The 13,556-nt window shown below is 37.1% G+C and overlaps 1 protein-coding gene across 7 annotated transcripts in view; it reads right to left on the bottom strand.

The window, feature by feature from the left end:
- Positions 1 to 13,556, bottom strand: part of MTMR1 (myotubularin related protein 1) — a 35,791-nt gene that overhangs the window by 7,936 nt on the left and 14,299 nt on the right. For all 7 annotated transcript variants that reach the window (XM_035891970.1, XM_009636388.2, XM_009636389.2 and 4 more), the window contains 4 exons: positions 13,076 to 13,282; positions 12,177 to 12,269; positions 7,314 to 7,427; positions 5,770 to 5,946 (listed from right to left, as the gene is read on the bottom strand). In XM_035891970.1, the coding sequence (XP_035747863.1) occupies positions 5,770 to 5,946; positions 7,314 to 7,427; positions 12,177 to 12,269; positions 13,076 to 13,282 (591 nt within the window). The remainder of the gene's footprint in view (positions 1 to 5,769; positions 5,947 to 7,313; positions 7,428 to 12,176; positions 12,270 to 13,075; positions 13,283 to 13,556) is intronic.

Genomic DNA, 13,556 nt, shown 5'->3' with positions numbered 1-13,556 from the left:
TGCTGGGTGAGGACCAGAGGAAAGATAAAAGTTTTTATTTTTAATTATACCCACACAGAAACTACAATTATGCTATACAATATACATACTATGATACATAAAAACCATCTAGATGTAAGGCAGCCTAATTTCCTAAAAAAATCAAACCTTCCTCTTCACAGAATTACTACAGTTCACTTTCAGTATTGATTTTCAGGTTTTCATTCCCAAGTAATCCTTCAGGATTCTGAAGTGCTTTTGGATAGCAAAATTTGTCAACACAAGGATAGGTATAAAAGAAATTATAATAGCTACTCACTTATAGTACCGCCAAGTCTTAATTGGATGGATATCTGCTGTGTATTACTGTACTAGCTCAAGGACAGTCATTCACATGAAAATTGTTCAACAGCGAATGCATTTTGTCTTGTTCGGCGAGTATACTTTATCTATTTTAGCAACAGGGAAGAAAGGCTGCAGAGGAAAATGGTTATTTTAAATTCATTGCTTGACTTAAGGCTGTTGGTTTTTCAAAAATGTACTCTGTGCATCGGAAAGACAACAATATCTTTCACTTCAGCTTTTTGTTCCTCTTCATGAAGAGCTGGAACTCTGACAGACTGGCTTTTAAAACCTAGTTAACAGTATACTCATAGAAAAAGGCAACCTCAAATGATGAAAACAGCAGTTTTCAATAATAATCAATACTTCCACATTTATTGTAGAGCTACACTCCTGGGAAACCAAGCAAAACCCCCTCGCCTTCTGGAAAAGCAACGACTAGCAAACAGAAATGATGAATCCTACCATGTGGGAACGGGAACAGAGGTTTTTGCAAACAGATTTCCAGACTCAGGGAACTCTACAAGCCACAAGCTGATGCCATTGCTTGTTAAAAATCTACAGCCCGTTTAGATTTAGACATCTGATAGATTAGAGCAGTGCTCTGAGTGCTTGCTCTTCCAAATACTTCAGAAACTCCCCAAAATGAAGATTGTATGTACAGTACTACTTTCTCCCTTTCTGTGCATGTTCTGATGCTGTGCTCCTTGCAGGACACCAATCTTTTTTTCTCCTTAAATAACTACAGGCTCTTTCAGCACACAGGATAAGCAGTTAAGTCTTCATTTTATTCCATATCAATTGAATGCTGAGAGTTCTATCTACAGATATAAGTTCCCTGCAGTAAATCAGACTCTGGATATCTTAACTTAGACATCCAGATAGAGAGAAACTGCCAGGTACTGTAAGAAACTTGCCTTGTCTCACAAGAAACTCTGCAGTAAATGCAGGGATGAAATCTCCTTAGGTAGGGCAACACTCAGCTCCCTAACCCACAAGGCAGTTCCTTCTCCTGACATCTCCCTCCTCATTCTTTGATACAAAAAGATGGACTCAAGACCACAGATTGCGGACCAGCAACGCCAAGAATTTCCAGAGACAGCTGATAGCTTTGTCCTGCCACAGAATGGTGTTAAATCGTATGTATGAACTTTGAAAATACTACAACCAATGTCAACATGCCCAGAGAGGAAAATGCCAGGCAACTTGACTGAAGGCAGGTATAAATAATACGAACACCCCATGTGCCAGACAGCAAGTCCTATCCTGTTATGTGCAAGATAAAGCATCTCAGTAATTATGTTTTCCAGTTTATTCTCAACAATTTTTCCAGTGACGCTTACTATCTTATTTGTTCTTTTAAATATGCAATATTTTGTGTTTATTGACACTGAAGTTCAGCTGACATTTATTCACTCAGTCATTCAACACATCAAATCCTTCTACAATTCTATACACAGCATAAAAAAAAGCAATCATAACCTATTTATATACTTTCCAGATCATTTCCGTATATACTGAACAGTTATTTAGTCTTACCTTTTCCTTTTCTTTTTTTAAGCCAGCTGTTAACCTATGAACAGACTTCCCCTGGCTTTTCATGGAAGCTCTGGACTGCCTTTAGCAGAAGATCCCTTTCCAGTAGCTGAATTGAATTTCTAGGCTATAGATGGTATTAGCCTTATATTCTGGATGCAAGCCCACACACACAAAGAAAAGGATGAATTTGAAAACTTATAGGGATTCCTATGATATTATCTCTAGCGCAGTGGCCAAATTTCCAGAACAGAGCTTGAAGAAAAATTAGCAGGCATAGAAAAATTAAAAAAACAAAACAAAACCAAAACCAAACCAAGTTTAAGCCCTGCACTCCAAGGGTTAAAATGTCATTTCCCAGAAGGCATAAAACCAGCTACACATATCCTAACAGACTATGTAAATTCTGTGACTAAAACACACTCTTTTCCTGGCCTCTCACACAGGAAGGCACAGCTTGAATTGAAAGGACCAGAACTTCTACCCATGCTCTGCATATATGAATGATAAGAGTATATCAGTTCAAAAATATGGCCCCTACAGAAGTCATATTCAGGAAAATAATTTCTGGTGTTCTCCTCACCCTCCAGAGTTGCCCAAGCAGATAAATAACTGACATCTGGCAGCCAGAACTCCTCAAACCAGTGTAAAGAAGAGGTCTGAATGACTACATAGGAAAGGAAAAAGAAATATAGGATACCAACTGAAGAAATTCAAAAGCATCATAGAATCTTAACTATTCCAGACTAGAAGGGTCATCTGTAAGTCCAGTAGCAGGTACTCACAGAGCACACACCTCTGTATGAGAGAATGAAAGAGCTTATCTTCCACGTCACATACAAATACATGTTCTTCCAACCCAAGGAAAGGACAAATCTGAAAAAGCCTCAGTCAATGAACTCAAATAAGATAGAACTAAAATCCATCTAATTTTCCTGGGACATGAAGTCAATAATGATGTAACAGCTCCAAAATGAAACCAAGGAACAGTTTATTTCACTTAAGAATTAGAATGACCTTGTTGAAGCACAGTTTATCAAAAACGGAATCTACATAAGATGTCCACATTTAACCTAAAATTTTCCACGTTTGTTCACTTCTCAGACACTTGAGCTTTGAGCCCTATGGAAGGATACTGTGTGTCACCTAATTGCAATACAGCTGTAATCCTAAAACAAGGCTCTTGATGCAAATAAACACCACCAAAACCACCAGTTCAGCCTTCCACAAACCTTAGACAGAACTGAAGACATATCATTATAAGCAATCTCTTCTTTACAGAACATAAGAATAACTCTGAACTCTACATGTCTTAGCACAATGACAAATACGATCAGACCTTACTGTACTTTCAGAGGTCTGATGAGACACAGATATTTGAAGACAGAGTACAAAGCAAAAATAAATGCTTATATCCAGTTAGCATTCAGTGATTTTCAAATTAAAAAAATTAAAGGTGATGCATGCTCATTTCCAATAGAAAAGTCAATGAAGTGCAATAATAAAGGTGAAATTAGAAAACCTAAAATATTGCCTCAGACCAAATACTGCCCTTTTGCTCTTTGTGAGTTTCCTCTCCCATATTATAAAGATGGTTGATAACGGGTATCAAACATCCATTTGGATTATATTAAAGGACTAGTCTTCACCTTCCCTTAAACTCATGTAATTAGGCATTTCTCCTTTTTGGTGAGCTCCTAGAAAACAATAAACATTTTCTAGTTTCCTAAAGAATTTTTTGCAGCTGATAAAACAGTATGTGAGGTTGCCTTGAATTGCTATTCATCAGAGAGCTCTTCATTAACATTAAATATTTAACTTGCTCTTATTCTAGTTGAAAAACAAAAGAACCACATTAAAAGTTATTCAACAAAAACACCTTTTCTCAGTAGGCAGAGATGCCCATTCTTTTAATAAATCCACTGATTGTTTAAGAAATCTTTTCACTGAAGATAAGTGAAGACCTGCTGGGCTTCTCAATGGTGATTGCCTTTTTTGCTGTTGCTGAATGGGTCTGAATGTTACTGAATTGGCTAACAGGGTGTGAAACTAGACAATGCAAATACAGAAGAAAGCAAACCCAGTATACTGTGATTACGAAGATGTTATTCACTTGTTTGCATGAGTTTGTGCTTTCATAATTAGATTGGAGAACACAATTCTGCAACAAAAAACTTTAATTTCTGCAGAAAATTTATCCAAGTAGATATGAAACACTTCCGAATATTTGCCACTACCACATAAATTCAGGCCAGAGACAAGAGGAAAGGCATGACGTATCTTCATAAGACAAAGCTAATGTGGTAGATCTAAAAGGTCAAACCAGTTACTTTAGTTCTCTAGAAAAGGTAGTGGTAGTAAAGTTAAGGCAGTTACCAGGATCACCACATTTTGTTACCTTCAACCTGCTGATTTGAGGGGCCTGTTCTCAAAGACCAGTGGAAATCAATGGTTCACACGTTCTGGAGTGCCTGAGCGCTCTGCAACAGAAGTGAGCAACGCGCCCTCCAGCAGAGAGGCAGCGAGCAGAGCTTGCCACCAAGTACAGGACAGTTTTGATGTCTTCTCATTACGTCACTTCTTCTCCACCCTCATCTCTTTTTGACTGGGCCTAGCTTTCACGTGTGTTTACAAAGCCTGCTTGCTTTCAGGGCCTATAGGTCTCAATTAAATACAAGTAATAAACTGACACTGCTGCAGGTCAATTATACTAAAACATGCATAAACCATGCAAATGTTTTCCAGCAAAGAGGCTCAGGGGAAGATGGTATTTCACTAAAAAGCAGTTGACAATTTTACTTTAAAACCATTAAGATTAAAATACACCATCTTTCAAGTTTTAACACATGCTAACACCTAACAGGTACCTAACAGTTATAGGACTACCTCAACCAAAATAGAACAAGTAAGGGAGATGAAGCAGCTCAGAGGAAACATCTCAGTGAGAAAGAAAACAATCCAGACTTTTCCAGGACCTTAAAAGATATTTCTTAGATGCCTGGACATCTACCAGTGTACTGCCCTTGAAACTTACCTTGGAACACCATCTTTTACAACAGCCTCTGACTTGTGGGTGTCTTGTTTTTGAAACTCACATCTCATTCTAACTGCTAGAAGATGAAAGCAGCTTTCAAGCAGTCACCTAATACAGGTGATTTATCATAATATGCTTGGGGGTACCTTGGAACGTTACCTTAATAAAGAGATGGTGTAGCGCCCTCAGATATATTATGGTTGTGACACAAACTGAATGTTTCTTTTTCAGACTTCCAAGCAATGAGAGCATATGGAGTATTTGTCTGACGAGATTTAGAGATTTATCTGAATAGCAGACATTACTTATAAGAACAAATACTGGATGAATCAATGAGCATGTATCGGGAATGTTTAATCTTTAGCATGCCAGCTTGAAACCATAAAGGTCAACTGAAAACAAGCATCTATGTGATGCTAAGTTTAGAGAGCCTACACATGGAGTTGGTACATAGTCCAGTTCTTTCAGAAACTGCTACTGTATTTTATATCATTGTTCGTAAAGGGCAAGACATGATTAAAAACGAAGGCACACTAAACTCTACAAGAAGGTTAAGGCAATAAAAGTATTAAAAAGTGTTACAAAGTATTATAGAAGTGTTATAAAAGTAATCTTCCGACAACATGTTGATCTGTTACCTTTTGCAAGCCAATAAAGTGATACTGTAACTCCCTATTCACTAAAAACATCATTTTACCAAGTTTGAACACATCCCTCACCTTCTTCAAGAAAATCACCTTTCTCCCTATCAGCTGAAATACATGCAACGGATGAGCACTTTTGAAACTAAATGCCGCATTCCACACTATGAAAAATAGTATTTTTTTCAAAGCTCTGTGCTCTTCACTAAAACATAAAAGTAATGTGAAAACTCATACCTGAGGCCGCATCCTTGGGTTCCATCTGACATAGTAGTTCACCCATAGTTCCAAATGGTTCAGGCTGGCAACAGGGTACAGGACATGGTTTTCATAGTTGACGTAGAAAGGATTTGTGAACTCATCTAACTGGCTGTTTATATAGGACCACAGCGATATAGTCTTTGTGCTTAGCTCCTGATTGAAAAAAAAAAAAAAGTGGATTGCAAAACATTAAAATATGAGGTTAATATCTACATATCAGCAATTTTGTCTGAAATTTACCTTATCTACTAGAAAATTGCAAGCACTCTGAGAACATTTCCAGTAGCTGATCATTAAACAGCCTTCAAACTTCAGCAAAACGTTTGAACACTTATTCTGCTCCAAGGCTAACTGAGAAAGGAGATTCAGGCATATTTTTTTCTGAGACATTAAGGGGTAGCTGAGCAAAAGAAAGCTGTACTGCTCATAATTTACAGCAATGTTTACAGCTACTTAAATACATGGTTACACACTGACCAACTAAAGAAAAAATAAAATAAAACTAGCTTTGACATCAGTGAAGAGTTATGTAGTTTCGAAGATCCAAAACAGCATCTGTGAAAAATAATTACTCAATTCTCCCACTCACAGTATTTGCTCGTATCAATTGATATTATGCTTTAAAATGCCTATTTTATCTTTATTGGCACTTCTGAAAGTTGTATTACTCTAAATGTAATCAGTGTAATCATGGTTAGATCAAAGATTGGAAATCTGAACTTACATCAGATTCATCTCGCAATTTTACACTCCTTCAGTGTTGTAAAGCGTGTGTTTCTACTACCGCTGTGTCTTAAATTGCATTTCTTTATTGAGAATTGCATCTGACTACTCATTTATGAAAGAAAGCTGTCTGGACACCCTGCATTTGCTGAGAACATGTTATTCAGCTCCATCTTGTGGTATTTACATGCAACTTTTTCCCTACAAAAGCAGAAGAGACAAAAAAAATAGCAAAGCTAAATATGGCAAGGAATTGTTACTTGCTTTAAAAAATATGAAGTATTTAAACAACAAAGCCAAAAGTAAGTAAAAGTGTACTTGGAATATTAACAAACTTTAATTTTTGTTTCCAAACTCCAAGTATTTAATTGAGTCCTAACTTCACACATTTAGATATTTTAAATTTCCATAGTTTTCAACCATAAATTCCATCTAATTGTGTTGTAAAGTGCCCTGCAAAGTCACTTAGGAGGTCCTTCGGAAATAGCGAAAGGAATGCTAATGTAATTTGATAGTGATTACTTAAAATTCTGTAAGTTGGCTAGAAATACCTGAAAGAGGACTTCCTAAAACCATCAAACCCCTGTACAGGTAACTAAAGAAAAATAAGTGCCACCTCATTTAATAGGGGGAATTCAGTATGTATTTCTTATACCATGAAATTTCATGTCCGCGTTGTCTTTTAAGACTACATGACAAATGTATCCAAAACCACAGCTCAGTTCTTAGGTCTTGTACTCTAAGCATTTTCATATAAAATCAACAAATTAAGAATGTGTATTACACTAATTATTTACCTCTTTCAATCTCTCCTTTTCACAGTTGCATAAGAAAGTCCCAAAGAGACAACTATAGAGGTGATCCAGAATCGTGATCAAAAATAACTCGTTGAATTCAAAGGCTGCAGGAAACTGAAATAAAAAAAATTGGTAAAATTACTTTAAACTTTATTTTAAGCAGTGTAGAAAGGAAGAAACTCAGACATAAGAAATAACCAAACAGTATTCTGTCCTAACCCACACCAAGCTGTCTTCAAACACAGGCTTTATTCTCTTGTTATGGGACAATAAATCATTTCAGGGGAGGGGGGAAGATGAAGATGACATTTGAGAGTTTTATTTCCTATTCTAACATGCAATGAACTGGATAATAAAGACTATTGCACATGCAATGTACTTAACATGTATTTAAAATCTTTCTTTCACTTTCTACCCAAGTTACTTTTCTCCATTTTACCCCCTGAGTTTATGATCAGCTATGCACAATGAGCCTTTGATCCCTCTTCTTTTCTATGGGGAAAGCAAGTCCTGTACATCTGAAATGAAAGAACTGTTATTCCACTAAGCACCACTAGGTATTTTATTCACAAGCAGAGGTTACCTGATACATTCTAGGAAAGAGAGTTAGAAATCTGAAAACACTCAAAGTGTGTAAGACGTATCTTGATCTGTCGTGCTCTAAAAATTGTAAAGGAAGAAATTAATGCAAACTGCATGGGCTGATACCTATTCAGATGGAAAAGGTCCTTCTTCAATCAAATTTTATGATAGGACTACATATGGCAACTGCTTGAAGTGTCAAAATAACTTTGCATTCAGTATGACAAGGGTCTCAAACACAGATACAGAATGATAAACATTGAGGAGAAAAAAAAATTTAGAAGACTAAAGGAAAATTTAAGAAGCAGCATTTCTCACATTACCATGAAACAGAGTGTTCTAAGAGACTAATTTTCAGGACAACTGAAACAAATTTTGTTCTTTCCCACTGAAGGAGTAAATCTTTACAGAAGTCTAAAATGCAAAGTTACAGATATGTAAGGAAGAATTTCCTGCTGTATGAAGAAATCTCAAGTCAGTATTTCAGATCTGAAGAAAGCAGCAGATTGGTTTCTGGTACGTGCCACTGAAGAATACTGAACACCTTGGCATGAGTGACTCAAGAGCTACTTTAAATAAAAAAAAAAAGACGACAAGTATAGCTAGGAGGAATAACGCAGCAATTGGGACTGCGGATGAACTAGCTGATCCAGAAACTCCTCTTCAGTGTCATCTGTGATTTATGAAAGGCAAATGTTTATTCATGTTGAAAGCAAAGAGCTGGATAACACACAATGGGCGTGCTTGTATTAAACCCAGAAAGATCTAAGTTTTAAGCATGTTCTTTTAAAAGAAGATTGATTTAAGTCAAACATTGCAAAAACATTCTCTTTCCAAGACTCCTCAAGCTAAGTTATACCAACTTTCAACTGAAAATTCTCAGTAAGGAAATTATCAATAATTGCTGCTCACAAAATGAATGGGAGCCTTCCTTCTTCTGACTCTGCTATGGATCACGCGCTGTTCAACAGCACGGCGTGCTCACGCTGGGACTTCTCTCTCAAATCACCGCTTTGTTTTCAATCACCTAGCCATTTGTTTTCATAAAAAGTATAGGAACCCAAGATTATCAAACTCTCTTTTTCAGTGATGTTCAGAAGTTATCACTTACTCTCCTCCTTCTCTCTAGGAAATCAAGCCAAAAGTCAATTACAATACAATGACGTTAACAACACAGCTGTGATTTTAAAAAAAGTAGGAACAGAACTTGATAAGCAGGTGTGCTGAACCAAGTCAGGAGAAAATTCAGTGGGTCTCAAACCTCAATCTCCTGCGTCTAGCCCAAAGCAGCAATCAGACACAGAAAGCAAAAATAATTTGCAAAGGATCAAAATGATATTTGGAAATAACTTCGAAGACAAAGCCTCTCCTAAAGGGACTCTCTTTAACTGAAAGCACTTAATGAACCTTGTCACATTAGGGTTCTGTGCTGTGATGGGTCCATACTAATCAGATGGATGCCGACACGGCCGCTATTCCAATCCAGTGAAGCATATTCAGAATTCCATACATCAGTGGTTGCGCTCCAACTAATTTATTAATAAGTGATAATGCTTTATTGAAACCCTGTCTTTGGATACAAGAGTTGTACTGTTGGAGCTGATGTATCAAGACTGTACAGCTTCTATTACCACTGCTGAAAAATCAGTGACCTAAAAATGCTTTCCTCTGTATTTCCAAGCCCATTAGTGTCTGTTTGAAGATTCAGGTGGAAAAATTCCCCAAATGAAAATTTACTTCTTGTCAAATCCACTAATTGTGAGAGAACACATGGGTCATTAAAATCTCCCACTTGATGCTCCTGGAGTTGTTGGGGGTTTTTGTAAAGGACGTATTTAAAAGAAGAATTCTCTTGTTTAAAGTCAGATGCCAAGTGGCATCTAATTCAGAGACATGCAAAATAAATTTGTTTTTTATAAATGGATTTGTTCTGTGCTGCAGTTACACTTAAAGTTGAAACACTTTGCAGAATAGTTCTTACGATCGTGGAATTGGACTGAATCAGGTTAACTGAACACTAGGTATCGTAACAGAGTACGCTACTGAAACTAGTCAAAAACGCGTCTCTGGCAACAGATGACATCTGGTAACACACAGGATGCACCTTTCTACCAACTTCAAACATACCTTCCTCCCGTGTGAGTACTGGGCACGAAAGGTAGAAAGCTGCTACCCCAGCTGCAACGCTAGATGCAAATTTTACAGTTTTGTTTCATTTTTAACAGGGCATCAGCATTTCATCAGATCACATGTGGCCTTTCCAATTTGACATCTGGTAGACGAAATCACCAGAATTTACTAACAGAGGAGGGAAATCACTTCACCATATGTTTTTTATTAAAATCTGATACCAACGTACTTCTCTGAACTTCTGTTACTGCACTTGTGTGTCATGAGACCATAAAAACAAGGGAAAATATAAGGCTGTCAAGGATTAAGTTTCATTGTCTGAAGCTATCCGGAAATTTGTATCTTAGTAGGAAGTTAGAGATTCTCTCACTGTATTAAGTCAACTGTTTTAAGTATGTAATTCTCAGAACGTGAAAGAGCAAACTTGCTTGCTTTGAGCCCATGCCCAAACCCGAGCCCTTGCCCTCCCGCAGTCATTAACACTTATTTGAGCTTTGGAACATTTCACACATGTTTACCATGGATTCTAAAGCACGAAACTAGCACTGTTTTATGAGCAAGGGATCTACACAAGGATAAAATAGAATCCTGGTTTTCATAGGTCCATGTCAAGGTAATCACAGTCTTCCCATCTATTCTCTAGGTGTTGAAATCAACTAGAAAATAAAAATAAGTGGGCAAGAACTCTCCAAAAATGATGTTTTCAACTTTTTTCCTGCTGTAACATCAATGATTTTTCTGTGCTGTTCATGAATTTCAGAACAGTTTCTGGATCCAGGTTTTGAACAGATGTGGTATTGGCAAAATGTTTCACAGATTCCCCCCACTCCCATCCCCCTTTTTTTTAAAAAAAAAAACTAGAGGGAACTAAACTGTTTATAGCAAGAAATAGGAGGCAGCAAGGGAGATTACAAAAATAGAAGAGGCTGCTCTCAATTAAGGATCTCCCCAGAGGACTTTTGTTCCTACCAGGTGTTTAGAACTCTTCTCTTTGCTATTGTTATTAGCTTTCCTCTGAGAGAGAGGCAGAATTTTTCATTTGTTTTCTCCAGCCATACTAAACAGCACATTAATGCTGAAATACAGATACACAGAAAGAGAAAGTCTTCAAGGGACTCTGGACGAGGGCCCAGTATCACAGCAGGGAACTTTCATAAAGCAACGAAGACAACTGTTTTGAATACAAGTTTTGGAAACTATGATGTAAGTTTTTAAGAACCATGTTCAGAACAAGAAGACTAAGCTAAGAGATCTGGGAGTGCTAGCATCATATGGAACCAGACTGTTACCCTCCGCTCTTCAAAAGAAATCACATACTATCCAGACTTCAGTATAACAGCTTTTACCATAAGAGCACAGATCTACGTTAGGCTTCAAGGAGGAAAAAAAAAAAAAAAAGAAAAAAAGAAGTCAAGCACTTCTAATTTACTTGGAAATAAAACCTTCATGTGGACAACCTATTTCAGCAGCCCCATTAAAGAACAGCAATATAGAAGCTCAGAAAAATCTTAAGTTTATGCTCATGTAGGTACAAATAAGGAAAATGAAGGCTAAAGGCACTCCATAATTTAACATATTCAGAAAAAAATTAGGATTTTAGTATTTTGATATCTGAAATAGCACTCATTTCAAAGATCTATCATGATCCAGAGGTAAAAGCAGTGCTGGAATTAAGAAAACTTATCTGAGAATAGGCTTGTACATTAGAAATGCTGTCCTGTATGTGTAATGATGCCAACGGTAACTTACATTTCACATTTGAGGCACACATCAAATCACCCTCTTCTCCCCTCAGTTCACAATCAGCCCGGATTTTTGCTGTTTCTTAAGGACAGTATAAATCCAATGCAATGCAATGAAAATCATTTATCTCATCAATAACCCCCATTTGTGTAATCAGAGAATCCTTTGAAAGCCTATTTTAAACAAAAAGGATTCCTGGTATTTTGGTTTCAAGTCAATACTTCTGCTCTAGCTCCTCGTACCTCACTTTGAGCAAAAAGTTTCCCTATGCGTGCACAGTGCAGCCGCAGCAGGACCAACTTCAGGAAAACACGCTAGTGCTCTGCAAAGGAACGTGTTCTCCTACATGAATTATGTTTCCAAGACAAAGAGCGAGACCTCACAGAAATACACCTGTAAGCATCTTACCTGCTTTGTCATTTGCCAAACACAGTCAATGAACTGAAGGAAAATGGGAGATCTGTCTGCATCAGCATGATCATCATCTCCATGTCCTACTCGCTGAAAGTCAAAACAAACTTTTCATTTCAGTCTAGTGTATTTACAGTACCACACCAACACTTTAAAGCTGAGTAACTCTTAAATATGTTCCCATGGTGAACAACACAAGCAAATCTTTCCTAATGCTAACCTAAATAACTACAAAAAAATGCATCCCAATATTCACTTATGGACATACCTTTGCTGTTGAGCAGAGCTGGAAAGACACTTGGTCAACGAAGCTGTGCCAGTTGTATCCCCATCTTTCACTGCACAGCCATTTATTTCTACCAGTGGGTCAAACTGGTAGGTATTTACTAAGACTGTATTGAAATGATGATTTTTCCACATCCACCTGCCATAACTACATGTCATTTCTCCTAAACCCCCTTAGAGTCAGAGCCCACAAAATATCATAATAATTTATGTCCTAATTCCCCACCAGCCCATGTGTTAAACACTTCAACCTTAAATGAGAGCAATGGTTCCAGCAATTTTACCTTCTAGACACCTTAATTGTTTCCCTTGTTTCTCCATTCATAAGATTGTTAAAGGTGAAGCAATGTGTTACAATCCCTCATAAAAAAGACATGATTTTTTTTTATCATTATAGTCAAGCCACCTAATTCTTATTTACTTTATGTCATACCTTGCACACAGATTTTCTGTTAAAAATTAACAGGTCACAATTCTCTGACACACTTATACCATTAAAAGAAGGACACCAGAGACAATGACTAAACCGCAGCAGAATATTGTGAGAAAACATGCTATTCAAAACAAAAGCCTTGAAGGTGACAAACTGCACACTAAATCTTTCAGCTTACCATTGCAAATCGGTGTCCAAAACTTATCCATTCTTTCTCTATAAGAACTTCAAACCCCTTGATAGTTCTGTAATAGCTGTCCAGCATAAGCATAGCCAGCGCGGTAAGCTGTGCAGTTCGATCCCAACCGTCACTGCAATGTACCACTACAGATGTTTTACCAGATTCAATTTTATCCGCAATTCTTACTGCTCCAGCAAGAAGCATCTTGAATAAACAAAAATAAATAAAAAAGCATATTAAATACTAGCCAAAACTCTACCAAAAAAAAAGTTATCGTTTTATACTCCTAAGGTTAATATATATTAAAATTTCAGATTAATTACTTAATAATCTGGAAGACATTGCTTTAAATTTGAGATTTCCAAATGGTGGTGTGCATAATCCTAGAGGGACAACAACTGTGTCCACTCTGCTGCCCAGGAGAGAGTTCTTACCCGCTCTCCATTATTAGTAGCACATAGCAAAAGAACCTGGGAAT

The sequence above is a fragment of the Egretta garzetta genome, unplaced genomic scaffold (genome assembly GCF_000687185.1).
Source record: "Egretta garzetta isolate BGI_Z169 unplaced genomic scaffold, ASM68718v1 scaffold53, whole genome shotgun sequence".
Taxonomy (NCBI): Eukaryota; Metazoa; Chordata; class Aves; order Pelecaniformes; family Ardeidae; genus Egretta; species Egretta garzetta.
This window is presented reverse-complemented; position numbering and strand designations above follow the sequence as displayed.